The following is a 15,304-nucleotide window of genomic DNA, read 5'->3' on the forward strand; positions in this document are numbered from 1 at the left end:
AAGCTACAACCATGTGGGAAATGTAGCAAACTACATTACAAGCTACTTCAACTAGAAATTCAAAATTACGGCATATTTGAATTATTTGGGCTGCAAAAATGACATCTGAAGACATTATTGTCTGTTGGATTATGATAGCTCCCATGATATTTTTGGAATGGGTATGGTCAATCAGCTGGCTTTCATGCTCCAGTAGCTGTCTCCCTGTGTGTGTTTGTGTGTGTGTGTGTGTTTGCCTCGTCATGAGCGATGTGCGAGTTTGTGTTTTGATATCGGCCTGATGGAGGCAGTGAGCTCGCGCATGAAATGTCAGTAGAACCAAAGGTGTGGACAGTCGGGTGTATGACTTGCTTGCGCAAGACATTTTTGGGAGATTATGGTCAATGGTCTGTCAATTAGGGGTGGCACAAACCGCACCGAAAACCGAAACCGTACAATTTACACCCATACCGAACCGAACCGAACCGTGCAATCCATCGCAAACCGCAATTCATGTACTGCCCAGAAAAATATGATTCTGGGAGTATCTTATCCAGTCCCTCTGATTAAAACATTGGCGTATAAGACCAAATCAGAGGATGACACAATTAAAATCACACCATTTTCACATTATAAGCCTATACAAACCATATCTATGATATTTAGTGATAAGTCCGATTCTATTAGTCAGTGCACCATTTATCATGAACTAAAAAAAAAGAACCTTAGAGAACCGAAAACCGTGACTTTGTCACCACAATATGAACCGAACCGTGCATTTTGTGAACCGTACCACCTAGGGTTGCCAACTCTCTGGGGAAAAAATAAGGGACACCTCTTATGGGCGGCGCGCAAAAATATGAAGCGGGGTTCAGGGAGCAATTTCCTGCATTTTAACCAATTTTAGGGCAAATGATGTAACTGAGACATTTCCACAGTTAACAGTTTTCACAATTTATTTTGAACACAAAACACGTACAACAATTGCAAGATAATGGACCACGGGAACAGAAAGTGGCTGTGCATTTTTTTCTTCATTCTTTATTTCTTAATGCTGAGCTGCTATACTCTCATTTCTCTCATTGCTTCCATTTGTATTTCTTTTGGCTTCTTGCAGCAGCTAGAAGCCTTTTATTGTTTAGGGCTGCTGAGTAGAACTCTGAGCAAGGCATGCCATAGTTGAGGCTGACAATGAGCTCTGCCTTGATGAGTGCAGTGGAACATCTGTTCCTCACGTCAGACCATTTTGCATTCATGAGGGAGAAGATCCTCTCCACAAAGCCAGTAGATGAGGGGATGCTGAGTAGAAAAGATGCAACAGCCTGGAGGTTGGGCAGGGCAGCTGCCTGGAGAAGCTGCATCCACCTCTCTGCAGTCTGTTTGCTTTGCCAGTCCTCCTGAGGTGCAGTGAGGTGGGCCAAAAGGCCATTTGCAGTCACACACTCCTCATAGACGTTGTCCATGCAGAGATTTAGCCTGCGAAAAGGGAGCAAAAAATGTTATCAGTGGCAAAGGTTGAAGTTTTACATATAGCTACTGTATATATGCCTAGGCTTCTGTGACAGTGGTGAATAAAATCAAAGCAAATCCAGTGTATTGTTTTATATTTTTGAATACTATTTTAACAACATGTGTTGTCTAATTTATTATCCATCTATATATAAAGATAATGAACTGATTGAGTTGATTGAAGTTGAAAAATGGCACATGTATAGGGCCTATATTTATTGTGTGTATTTATGTATTTATTTGTGTATAATTTCTATCAATTGTATTTATTTGTCTATAGCCATCATGGATTATCATTACACTGGCAATTGCCTCCTTCTTACCTGCCAACCAGGCGAAGCTGTTCAATGATCTTCTCAAGGTCATCAAAAGAAATCTTGCCAGATGTGAGAGAGAGGGGCTGTAGGTTGAAGAGCCAGTTTTTGTCTGAGTAGTCAAACCACTTCTCAAGGTAATCGATGGCATGGTTTAAGAAGGCTTTGAACTCCTGCCTGGCAACATCAGCATCAGATGGTATGAGACGCTGTAGCCTTCTTTTGGTCAGGTACCCGTAGAACTCATCATCTCTTCTCTGCTTCAGGCCTCTGAGGAAAGATTCCATGATGGCATAGAGGTCCACAGCTGTGGTTAAATTCCTTTCTAATTTCTTCACCACTTCTTCGAACAGGGACATGACATTGTTGCAGAATAGCAGATACACTTCGACAGTGTCTGATTCTTCCACTTCAGCAGCATCTTCTGTCAACCTCAGCAATCGCTGCAGGTGCCTTGGACATTCGTCCCCAATGCTGACGAGGTACGACTTCAGTGGAACCCAGTTCTGCAACAGGCGTGTGATTGCAGGGTTGAGATAGCCATCTTGTCACCACATGACGCAGGATTTCATGGAATTCAACATCACAAAACTCTTTCAGGGACTCTCTTCTTTTGGCTGACAGTGAAAAGAAACCAAACACCTTGAGCACTATGTTTTCCACATCCACTGAGAGGCTGTCAAGGGCTTTTTTCAAGGTGTTGTGGATGATGTGTGCATGGCAATTGCCACGCAGGATTCCATCGTTGGCCTCCCTCAATTTGGTGAAGACAGAGTTGTGCCTGCCGTAGTTCACGTTTGCATTGTCTGCACTGAAGGCAGAGATTTGCTCCGGCGATAGACCTAGGTTTTGGAGGCAGCTGAGTAACATCTTCGCAATCCCATCTGCGGTCTCATCTGCAGTCTCCACAAAATCAATGACCTTGTTGACTATACCAGCACTAGGGGTGAAAAACTGTACGCCTAAGGGGAACATCTTCCTATTACCCCTATTAGAGGCATCGGTGTGGAGGGAGAATGGGAGAGGGTTTCCATCATTTTTCAGAACTTTGATAACCTCCTCTACTGCCATGGGGGACAGAACATCTGTCACTATTGCTTCAGACTTTGTCCTCCCACAGGACATCTTCTTAGCGATGGCAGAGTCAGACAGGGTCTTTTGATTTAATTTATGTGCGCAATCAGATGAGTTGTAGCTGAGGCCATGCTTAACAGCATGGTAGACATGTGCTACTTCTGCAGCTGTCACCTGTAAATGAGAAGAGAAATTCCACTGTAGGCCAATAGTTTGTGCATAACTGCCTGCTCATTAGTCTATCTATCTATCTATCTATCTATCTATCTATCTATCTATCTATCTATCTATCTATCTATCTATCTATCTATCTATCTATCTATCTGTCTGTCTGTCTGTCTGTCTGTCTGTCTGTCTGTCTGTCTGTCTGTCTATCTATCTATCTTGTAAGAAATTTATTTTTTTGTATTTAAGTATGCCCATATTATGTATTCTATTTGTGTGTTTTCATGTAGCCTTATTCATTCATTAGCTTACTGTATTTTTTTTCATAGAACATAAAATAATATATCATGCATAGCCTGATAAACCAGCCTAAATGTAACCTTTTGGCGTCCAGCGGGTGGCGCTGGTTTTCCAGGCTATATCATCCATGCAAGTATAGCCGCATTCATTGGATGGGCACCACACACACCAGCTGCGATTGGAAATAGGAACTCACAGGTGAAGTCGCATCATTTCCCCCCGACATGACAGTGAGGCAATTAGCCAGCTGTTATTCATTCGTGCTCGCGTTATATAGGGCCAATAACTTCTGAGCACAATTCATTGTGAATGCAAATGGATCATGATTGCTCGACGTTAGTTTACACATTGTATCGTGACCATAAGATTGTGCGCTGCGCAGGAGACAACCCAGGCACAACTTATACCAGCGAGCGCAGTCCTTATCAGTTAGAGCCCACGATTTAGGCTTTGTGTGTACATTCTGTAAAGACAAATGGACGATTTAGACAATCGAGGTCGAGGACATTCTTTGCAATGAGCGCTCTTTGATTAGGCACATTGTCGCACCCTTGGCCCGTGCTCCGTAAAATAGCCAATCACTCTGCAAGAATTGCGCACTGCACGTAGCAAGGATCCATCTAATTACTCTCCTCCAGTCCTCGCCTTATGCCTTGTGCCCTACCCCCGTAGAGAAAATGATGTCCCGCTGCCAGCCAAGGGCAAGGCACAACTTTTGGGGAACTTTTATTGTTCAACATCCCGTGTGCAAATGAGAAAAGTATATTGGCTTGTGCTGTTGCATGACACTCCTGTACTAGGCGAGGACGGTATATCATAGAGGCTTATTGAGATGGACTCCAGATTTGTTCCTCCTAATCACAGTCGTATCGCCGCTGGTGTGGTGGCCTTTAACAAACCAGATGTTTTTTTACATACCTTGTCTGCCTCTGGAGACGCTTGTTGGACGACAAACTGGTCCAGGGTTTGCATTTGTTTTTTGCCCCTCATATTGTTTGCGTGCCCGGCACTAGAGGCATGCTGTTTCAGGTCATGCAGCCCGCCATGCGATATTGAAAATGCCCGGTGGCACACGGTACAGTTGGCCTTATAAATGTTTTCAGGCACTTTTTTTACCCATGGATTTTCCTCCTCCCACTCAGCCCTGTATTTCTGCAGCCTTTTCTGTTTTTTTTTCGGAGGAGTAGTATTGGGATCATCGGTGGTTTCGACCTGGTCACCCATAGCTTAATGTCAGTTATCACCAAAGCTATACAGTATGTACATTACGTAGCGTTGTTAGGTGTTTGCGCTGCAGTGATTTGTTTAAGTTTCCCGCGGATGGGAGTGTGCTGTCTGATCATTGGTCACAGAGTAGGAAAGGGGGGCTGAGAAAGAATAGAATGTTAATGTTACCGTAAAATGCCTTCTAGCGGCACGTAGCAGCCTATTCATTCATCCCATTTACATTTTGAAACCTAGTGTTGACTCTCACGGTAATACGGGACAATTTGCGTCCCGTTACACATCAATACGGAACCCGTACTTTTGTTTCCAAATACGGGATGATTCCGTATTTCAAGGGACGGTTGGCAACCCCTACTGTCAACTAGCGCTCCTCCTCTCCTGTCTCCAGTGTGTGTGTGCGTGTGCGTGTCTGTCGCTTGTTTTGAGAGTTTGGCGAACGAGTATGCAGACCCGTATGGATGTTGCGCATGGACATGTTCAGTTTTTAATCATCATTTTGTTGTCATCATATACTGTCATGCAGAGAGTAAAAACCGTGGTTAGTGCCTCGCATTGCGACTGACTGTGCAAGAGCAGCGCACTGTTTTGAGACAGCATAGCCGAGCTTACATTTCATGTGTGTTACTGTAAATATGCCTATAGGCTCATAACGTAAGGCATGTTTTTTTTCTCTATCACTAATTCTCTCACAATATCCACTAGGCTACTCGGCAGTGTCGCACTATTAAATGCGGTCTCTTTTTATTTGCACTATAGTAATCGTGACGCCAACACTAAGTTACATTTATTCAAAAAAGTAGTTAGCCTGCATTACTGTAACCCAATGAGGGTGACTAAGCTGGCGACATTGGGAAAAATCAAGAAAAGAACGGCAAGGTCCTTAATGAAAGTAGCCTACACTGTCAAATGTAAAGATGGGAAAACTGCCCATTAAGACTATGGTGTCAAAAGTAAATTTTCCCCTTTGTGTACGCCTAGAATGGCCCAATTTGACCTTAATTTCCCAAAAACTCCGCACCACGGAAGGGGGGGAACCCCCCTCCTGTCTCTACTGTCCTTGGTTATACATGGGTTCCGACTGGTTGTACACAAACGAATGCGTAAGCAGCCAGAGATTCCAAAATGCTAGGTGGCTAGGTGTTTAACATCGGAAGTTCCATTGGAGCAGCGTAGTGCTTGGTTAGAACCTGTTTTCTTCTCGGCTGGTTGTTGTTGCGGTTTCTGTGGTCTCTGTACTGCTACCAACTCCATTTTGGGATAATATACGTGAGTACATCGGAATCAATTCCTATGCTTTGTAAATGAATTTATATTGTATCACACCAATCACACGTGAGGAGGCAGTTTGAGTTAAGGCAGCTTCCAAACAATAGGCGCATACAACTTTGTTGCGAGCGTCGACGTTGCAAAAGGCACATCAGCGAGAACTTGTCACAATGTGGGTGTTATTAAACACAGCGCATCTAAAGTCGGCCACAAATATGAACGAGACGATGAGCTCGCACCAGTTTGCTCTACTAACACACCACGTGTGAGGAGTGGGGGGACAGGCAATGAGGAGGAGCTGAAGTGGGGACCTGCGCAAATTTGTGTAGAGGTGTGAGACAAGACCCATATACACACGTGAGTGAGTTGTTGACCAACCAGTTCATGGGCGCGTGACCTCGGAGGCAGTCCGCTGACGAGCGTTGAAGGGGATAAGCAACTGCAGAGGTTGCAAGATCTGACTGCAGTAGCATGCATCCCGCGATAATTTGACACCATGTGACATGTCACCTCGTCAACGCAACGTCGACGAAATTTCGAAGTTTGACAGGAAATCTAACCGTCATGCAGCATTTTGATCCAGGGTGCATTGCTGTCTTCATGCGCATGCATGCGTTGATGCGAAATCGAATGCACTTAATCACAGGCTGCCGCCGACCGCGAAGCCCCGCCTTGTCAGCAGTGGCTAACAATTTGCAGCACAATATAGCGTTTTTCAGAGCACATGGCAAAGAATTCCGAGCGACATGATAGTATGTTCTTCTAAACGGTGCCACCAACATTACAGCGTGCGAGTAAGTGGATAAAACCACCAACCAAGAAGACAACAGGTTGTCATACACTGTACAGGGCTCCAATGGCACTTCCAATGAACACCTAGCCGACTAGCATTTTGGAATACCTGGTTGCGCGCGCACTCAAAAGTTCATGAATATTCAAAATGTATGTATTCCTTGATCCTGACCGAAAAGACATGTTTTTTGTTTTGTTTTCTTTTATACAGACAGAACATTTTGCCATGCTGTTCCCCTCTTTTCTGAAATGGACCCATACACAGTGGTGGATCCAGACAGCAGTTTATGGACGGGCCAATGTATAATAAGGGTGGGCCATAGTAATAATTGACACTATAACATATGCTATTATAAAAAATAATGGAAACATCAACAATACTATTACTACTATTAATACACTGCCCAGAGACGATCTCAGTTGAAAAAACAGCACATTTATTAAGGCTACTTGTTAGGTAGCCTACACTGAAAGACGGCACAATCAACCTGTTTTTATTTTATGTTTTTAATTTTATTACAGCTGATAAAAAATATACATGTTTCAACAGCCAGTAGCATAAGCTTGGGCCTACTGTGGCCAATTTAAAAAAGGCAACCACAATAAACACTAACTAAATACACTATTATTATATATTTACAAACGCATCAATTCACTAAATTATGTAACTTGTCTGGTTGTTTTGGTTATTTTAAATGACTCGTGCGCAATGCGCCACCTGTAACAGAGCTCAATCAAAATGCCATCACCAAAAACACATTAAACAAGTTCACACCGACTTACTCTCTCTCTCACTCACACACGGCAAAACACCACCCTGTCCTTCAGGTAGGCTGCTGCTACTTGTGTCTGCAGCTGTCTTGTCTATCACTACATTCCCTGCCAGTCATTCAACAGCTTAGACCTGGAGCACGCACGCACACAGGCATAAGTAGGTAGCCTTAGGTCAGCCATATCAGAGTTAATCCTTTTCCCTATGTTAACGCTGGTAGTTACAACGGGGGCAGTGGCTGGATGTTCGCAGGATCATACAGGTAACCAACCCTGACGTGCTCCACTATGGCCATGTCGCACCTTGCGCACAGGTACACACACAGACACACTTAAGTTCTGACCCAGGGCCCATCAACGGCAGCAGATAAATACCAGACTAACACAGTCAGCAATGCCAGCTTCAACTTAAAATCAGAATGGGAAATGGGCCTAAGTGTGTGTGTGTGTGTCAAATGTTATTTGGAATGGTTGCGTTTTGGGTTACTGTAGTGGAGCGCTGCTCCTTTAAGGGAAAGTCTGACGCTGCGGCACACGTCACCACGCCGCAGCGTAGAGGCTTATGGGAAGTCTCTTCATAAACACTGCCAGTGGCTAGTATTCGGTAAGCCTGCAAAGTCCCCCTTTGCGCGTTTCATCGCCACCGGCGAATGCTGTGGTTGCTTCTCCCCTCGCCGTCGAGAGGAGTGCGGTGTCCAGTTCAGATCTAGGAGATGTGGACCATTTCTTGTCCTCGTGAGTATGTGGACCATTTCTTGTCGCTGTTTATGTGCTAGCCAGCAGCTAGTGGCTAACTTCGCGTCTGCTGTTCTATAGGTTGTGATTCCAACTTGGCGTCTCTTACTTGGCTAGAGTGATCTCTTGCTTCTCCACTGGCAAGGACTTCGGTGGACAATACCAACGGTTATCTTGCGCTTTTCCCGTCTCCTGCACGCCGGATATGTATTATAGTGGGTTAGCTTATGCCTTTACCCAGCCCTGACTGTTTGTTTTCTTACCATGGTTGTTAACGACGGCCATTATTATGGTTTCAGCGTGTGGTCGCTACCGGCGCCTCGGCCGTGTACCTCTGTATTGGCACTCCGACTGTGAGAATCGCGCATCGGTGCACCCTCATCTCCGGGTAAGGTAACCTCTCGGCAGCAGAATCGTGTCATAGTGGGTGTCCTGCTAGCTTGGCTAACGCTCTCCTCCTCCCTCGCAGGTTGTATCCGTGTGGCCGTGGTCAGACACACCACGCGTTTAGGTGCACGAGCGGCGACTTTTAGACCCGGTTGTGTGGTGCCTCTGGAAGCCGGGAACCCGTATCTCGGCTGCTGCTCCGGCCTCGGGAAATTGGACATTCGTGTGTGTGTGTGTGCGTTGGCGCGCTTTGGTTCAGTGTGTGTGTGTGTGTGTGGGCGCTCGGCTCGGTGTGAGCTGGTGTGTGAGCCATTCCACAGTGTGTGTGCGTGTGAGTGTGTGTGTAGGTAGTGACGAGTGAGTGTGGGGATACCTAGGGGACTGCACTGAGCTGAGCCTCTGGGGTTGGTTTACCTCATGTTTGATTTTCGTTTCTTTCGTTTGCTGTGCCTAATTTTCTTTTTTTTTCATTATTTCATTCAATTATCTAATTTCTTATTTAACTGCATGTGTTTATTGGATTTTTATTTATTTTGCATGGTTTGCTGTGATTTCTTGTTGTTTCTGTTTGCCGTGAACTATTTCTTTTTGTTGTGAACTATTTCTTTACTTTTTCTTTTGTTAATCCTGAGGTATGCCATTCGCCCTATTGTTAGCCGTGCCAGCCCCTAGTGGCAAAGACTGACAACCTGAGTGTGGGTTCTAAGGCCTTAGGTCTACCAGGTGTGTTGTCTATTGTGAATTAGTGAGCATACTTTGGGGCAGGTGTTTACAGATCCGCGGGTGTGGTGGCAGCACACCCACCCCTGCACTTTACTGTGAACGTGAACATACTTTGGGGCAAGTGTTTATCGATCTGCGGGTGATTGCGACAGCACACCCACCCCACTGCACTTTGTGAATTGTGAGTAACTTTTTATATTTATTACAGAGAGTGACAACCATATTTTTTTATACTGAAAATAATAATAAAGATTTTAATTATTAATTGTCACCACTGACTCTGCCTCCATTGTGCACGAACCTGTGTCTATCTAATCTATTGTGCGGGTACATTGTGTGTTGGTCCGGGGTATCTGTAACTACCCCTAATTCCTTTCCTCCGGGGGCTCCACCCCCGGGGGTGGCGTAGTCGAACTACTTCCTGTAACGGTCTCGCCCACTACATTACCTTTTGTGGTTTCTTGGAATATATCTTCTACCATGCTCTTGTAGTGGTCCGATTGTTTAGTTGCTTCTTCTAGTGCCTTCTTGGTGTGACAATGAGCTTTTGTTTCCGCTATGTATTTGTTTTTGTGGTGTGTTGCTGTTTGTTGGGCTTCCAACATTTGATCATACTGTAGTAGAAGTGTCTTATCTTGTAGCATCATCTTCCACAGGTTTTGTTTTAGCATTGGTCGTGGGAGTGTGGGGTCGCTGGCTTGGTGGAATTGAATATGGCGATGATTTCGTCATAATCCAGTGAGTCCGTGAGCTCTCGTTCAAACATCAGTAGAGTCAGCAAAAGAGTTGGTAGAGCGCTTCTAGTGTCCCTCAAACAAAACCAACTGGTGCTCTTGGAAGGGGTTCAATGTTTCAAAAAAGACAAAAGGAAAAAAATCCTTGGTCCAGGCACTTCAGTTGGTTAATGTAGTAAAAAAACAAACTTTATTTAAGGGGCAAATGCATTAAAAAACACCAACGCGTTTCGGCGCTGTGGCCTTCATCAGGGTGTGTAAGAGAAACAAACAGCCATCTAATTATATGAGTGTCCTCAGGTGCAGTACCCTGGGCCATGAGAGCAAAGTCTGTTCCCATAAGTCCCATCACTCGGCGGCCATCTTGGCTACGCCTCAAACTGACTATTTGAGATTAGTCAGTGATGGGGTATATTAGAATGAATGGGGGAAATAATGTTGTGTGACAGTGGGACAACACAGCGATACACAACTCATATGGTTGGAATCACAATGAAAAACTGGGTTTAATGGCAGTCTTAGAATGACCGAAACATGAAAGTAACGCTTTAAAACAGCGTTTTTCTTTATGCTATTTTTGATCTGCGCATGCGCCACATTCCACGACAACGTTCTGTTTTGCGGCAGGTGGGAGCAAGTTGCGTGGACTTCACCTCTTCCGGCCGGCTGTCAAACGGGCATCCATTCTCCGGTCATCGTACAGAAAAGACACTGGATTTATTTTCTGATAGCCAAAGCAGTAAGCACAATGGTCGTCCCTGCTCATCAGTAATAAAAAAATAGGCTATTGAATAAATTAATGATGTAGGCTAGCCTGCCTCAAAATTGGTGTTTTAAACTGTGATATCATGTTGTTGCCTAAACTGATAATAGCTATGACCAACGGTGAAAAATATAGCCTAAGAAAAAAAAAAGGTAAACTGATCAAAGTTGAATGTCTTGCAGACTTTTTGAATGTCTTGCAGACATTTTGCTTTTTCTTACTTGTTTGTTTTCAACCATAAGAAAAACCACAACGGGTGTGCACATGTATGCACACGGCCGGTTTTGTTTCCGTGATTATAGCCTATCTGTCCCTTTGTCTTGCACCTGCATTTTGGATGGGCGCAGAAAGGTGATTAATGGTCGAGTTGCGCTCTCTGCCCAATTCACTATGAAGTTTACACGGACGGCAAACAAACCACATGGCCGGCCGCCAGCAAACAAACCGATTAGGTACGAGCAGTCGTAAAGGTTTACGTTTGCACTTGCGTCGAGGCGTCGAGACGATTGGATAAGTGACAGCGCAGCTCAGCAAGCAATTGGCTCTCGTTACCGGACAGGTGGGAGTGAAGCCGGCAAACGCCATGTTCGCGTAGCCAAATGCTCTCGTTCATTCCTATGGAAGGTTTCATGAGTGATTCGTCTCGTATAAGACCGTCTCTGATGAGAGCCACTAGGTCTACTCCAAGCCACAAGGGGCAGTGCTGAGACTAACCATCTTGTATAGCAACATGGCAGATTTGTTTCTATAAGTTAAAAACATCAGGATCATCATATAGCTGTAAACAAGATACATGCACTATCCTGGAACAGAGGATTCACTAGAAAGACATAGATAGATAAAGGGTAATTAGCTTGGCGAATAAAAATAATCAATATTTAACTAAATACTGCATAGGATCACTAGATGTCACATTGATATATGGAGTAGCCTACATCTAGTGATCCTATGCAGTATTTAGTTAAATATTGATTATTTTTATCCCAAGTGCGTCGCACCATCAGCTGTGGTTACTCGCTATGGAAATAATCATAGCTGATGGTGCGACGCACTCGGCAATCTACTTGGTGGGCTTTAGTGTCAAATAGTTGTCTTGACCGTAATTTAGATATTCTCAAGGTAGTAGCTTCACAAAACACATTCTGCAGACCTTTCAAGAATACATGAAGGACTTTGGACACTTCGGTTTATGTGTGGATACCCTCAACATATTATGAGGTACGTGTGACGTTGTTTTGAGCTGTGCAAGACTTTAAAATGTTGTGTTTTTGAAATGTGTGTAACTGCCGAAAAACGATGCCCGCATCTTTCATATTGCATAGCTGATATGGCTAACGAGGCTAACGTGATATTATCAAACTTTCTCAAAACGCATCCTTTTGCCTTGATTTTGCTCTAGAGTGACTGTATTTCATCCCAAACATGCAAAAATCAGGCAAACTTGTTCCAACTCCGGATAAATCCTTTAAGACCCACGAGTGAAAATATCGCACAGTGTATGCCCGGCTTTAGTTTAATCGTCAAAATTCGCTCTGGTCACGCAAGAAGCTTCGCTCCTGGCGAATACGCTTTGGTAGCGCAGGTCGCGTGCCCTCCATAGAGAAATAATGACTTCCGTTGCTTCGTTCGCTCCTGGTCTGTACACGGCATTTTGATGGCCCTCAACAGGCCGTTCATGCCGGGGAAAACGTTGGCAGAGCAAGGTCTTCCCTAACTAGGCACGCGACTGACGACCCACCCCTTTGGCCGCTTCTTTTGGGCTTGTTTTAATGACATCAGCCACTTATTTCTCGTAGAAAATCTGGCAACACTACCAGCAGACCATGGTAAGGCAGCCAGCGGACATTTTGCCTACCCTCTCTTGAAGTGACGCCACCTCCCTCCCGTACAGGTCACGGCATTTCTGAGATATTGTCCTTCTGCTGGGGAGGACGTAGGAGGGGCTGAGGGCGTTGGTGAAGCTCTTACGGTGCTCGTCCATTGTTCAATTTGACAAAAGTTGTACCAACGCATTTTCAATGAAATGCGGCAGATCGTCGTTGTAGCGAAGGGGAGTAGAGTTGCCCAGTCGGGACTTGAACCCAGGCCTTCTGGGGTAGCAAACTGGGGCTCTAACCGTTGGTGTGACAGTCAGAACACACCCACATCCCTAGTAATGGTTACTCCATCACACTGGCTTCACCTTCGGGTAGCACATCCGTGCGCTTCACACCCTCATGGTGTACCTCACGCAACTGCCCATCACCAATGCTTCACCCATCACTGGGGTCACCAATCCTGGGGGTCCCTCACATGGGTACAGCTCACACACAATGGGTACCGACGGCAGTGTTGCCAAAGGTGTCTGATTAAATCCCGCCCAAAAGGTTCTCAAAAACCGCCAAAATGCGCTAAATTCCGCCCAAATTCAACAAATTACATTGACTTCTATGGGCCCAAAACGGCTTAAAAAACCGCCAAATGGCCAATTTTTCCCATTTTAGCCCGCCGACGCTCATCCCAAGAAGCCCAATTGGGCGGGCACCCGTGCAATCTGGCAACACTGACCGACGGTCTCACGGTTGCCATCCCACTTCTGACACCATTTGCAGCGAAGGGTAGTAGAGTTGCCCAGCTGGGACGTGAACCCAGACCTTCTGGGGTAGTAAACTGGGGCTCTGACTGCTACACCAAAGAGCCAGGCTGGTTGGCGACGTGACAGTCAGAACACACCCACATCCCTGATGATGGTTACTCCATCACAGTCGTTACCAAAGCATGTTGGGATTCCGGTACGGTGAGCGTGGGTCCGGTGGCACGTCAAAAAGTTGAACTCTCCCAAAGTTATGCAAATGGCCACGGCTGACGGGCTACGTTACCCAATGACTGTTGAGCACATGAAGATGTCCCATGATACCTGTGGTCATCACAAAGGTGCATTTCCCTCCGTACAAGTAGATTTTTGACAGCTATCGAATTTTGGATGTATAAAATCTAGACAACAAAAAACTTTGGTGCATATGCTTATGGTGACTGGGTTCAAATCATTATGTTCAACTTCGAACATAAGCACAACGCAAGGACTAGCTGTGTGTGAAATAAACACATGTCTTGAGGTCGGTAAGAGCCATGGAGGTAGTATAAGAACTGGAGAGAGTGAATAAGTCCCGCCCCCAGTCATTTTAATGGGTAATGCTAAGCTAGTGAATTCAGACAAAATTGAACAAATTTTTCAACTTCAAAGATGGAGTCGTTTCCGCCGACAGTTTACTTAGCCAATTACGTGCCAATTACGTGCCATGTTATTGTCTAAGCTATATGGAAGACGGGCATTGGATGCATGGAGGTGCCCAACCACAGACCTGTAAAAGTTGTGCACCCACCAATCATCTGGAGCGAAGTGGATGTCGGAAATGCGAAAATGGTGACTTGTTAGGGGTCTTACACACCAAGGTGGTAAAGCGTCGCGTTTTTTAACGGCGTCGGTGAAAATACATTGAAACCTATCTGTCCTTACACACCAACCGGCGGTAGTCGAGCGTCAGCGGCACGGGAGCCGGCTCCGCTCCGCGCTGCATTTGGAAAATAGAACTCGAGCGTATTTTTCACGCCGGCGACCGGCGGTGTCTCATTCAAATGAATGGCAAAGTAGCATGCTAGCTTTGGCTGTGGGGAGGGTTTTGAATAGGACTGGCCGCGCACGACGACGCTGTCAGTGTGAAAGGCAGAGAAAAACACGCCGGTCGAAACTATGCAGGAAGACCGCGTTCGTCCCGTGCCTGTTCCGTTCCGCCTTGGTATGTTTTGGCCCTTAATCTGCGAAGCTAACCAGCCAAATCCTGCCCCCCTGGTAAGAGCATAGAGTTGTAATTTAGGGCCAGTTGGTTTGCTACATCGATAAAAACGGCTAGAACTGTTTATAACTCCCGGGCCACGAGAGCTGTAGTTTGTAGTGCTGGATTTAGTGCTTCCAGGCGGGTTTTGAGCATTTTTTTGGGCTGGAAATCAGCCTCATCTGGCAACCCTGGATCTATGCGTTCCTGTCTCTGAGGGGTCAATGAGGGTGGCAGAAACTGTGCCATTGTTGAGTGTTTTTTTTTTTTTTTTGGTAGCTGGTGGGACCTTTCCCGTCACGGACGTGGCTCCAGAAGCTGCTGTTGTTGATGGCCGTTCATCGACATCAGCATCTGCCTCTGTCTCCATCCTTATATCACTCATTTTGATGGTCAGGTGCAGTGCTGCCAAAAGAAAATCAGCTGAAGTCGCTATTGGCTCGCTGAAAAGTCGCTACTGACATCATGACATTATGTATGACATCACAGCGTCACACACGGCGCACTGATCTACATAAAACGTGCCCACATGGCTTCATGCACAGTAGAAATGGGCGGTGGTAGCTATTTTTTTTGGAGATCAGGGCTATTCTGCAGCCTTGCTTGACCGACCATGGGAAACGCTTCTGACTACTGCGCAGAATCACAATTATGTTGAAAACAAAGAATTTGTCACTGAAAATGCACGTTTTAGAAAGTCCCCAGATGCACTAGAAAGTCACTAAAGGCGCTAGATTTGTTTTTTAGTCGCCA

At 45.4% G+C, this 15,304-nt stretch overlaps 1 protein-coding gene across 1 annotated transcript; it reads right to left on the reverse strand.

Moving 5' to 3' along the window:
- Positions 1-835: 835 nt before the first annotated feature.
- On the reverse strand, positions 836-12,720 carry LOC134466044 (uncharacterized). Its single transcript, XM_063219942.1, has 5 exons — positions 12,629-12,720; positions 7,623-7,700; positions 2,531-2,790; positions 1,812-2,346; positions 836-1,455 (listed from the first exon to the last, which is right to left on the reverse strand). Exons 1-5 carry the CDS (start codon positions 12,718-12,720, stop codon positions 1,059-1,061), a joined length of 1,362 nt encoding a protein of 453 aa, XP_063076012.1. The 3' UTR covers positions 836-1,058.
- Positions 12,721-15,304: the final 2,584 nt, after the last annotated feature.

Source organism: Engraulis encrasicolus, chromosome 16 (assembly GCF_034702125.1).
Source record: "Engraulis encrasicolus isolate BLACKSEA-1 chromosome 16, IST_EnEncr_1.0, whole genome shotgun sequence".
Lineage (NCBI taxonomy): Eukaryota > Metazoa > Chordata > Actinopteri > Clupeiformes > Engraulidae > Engraulis > Engraulis encrasicolus.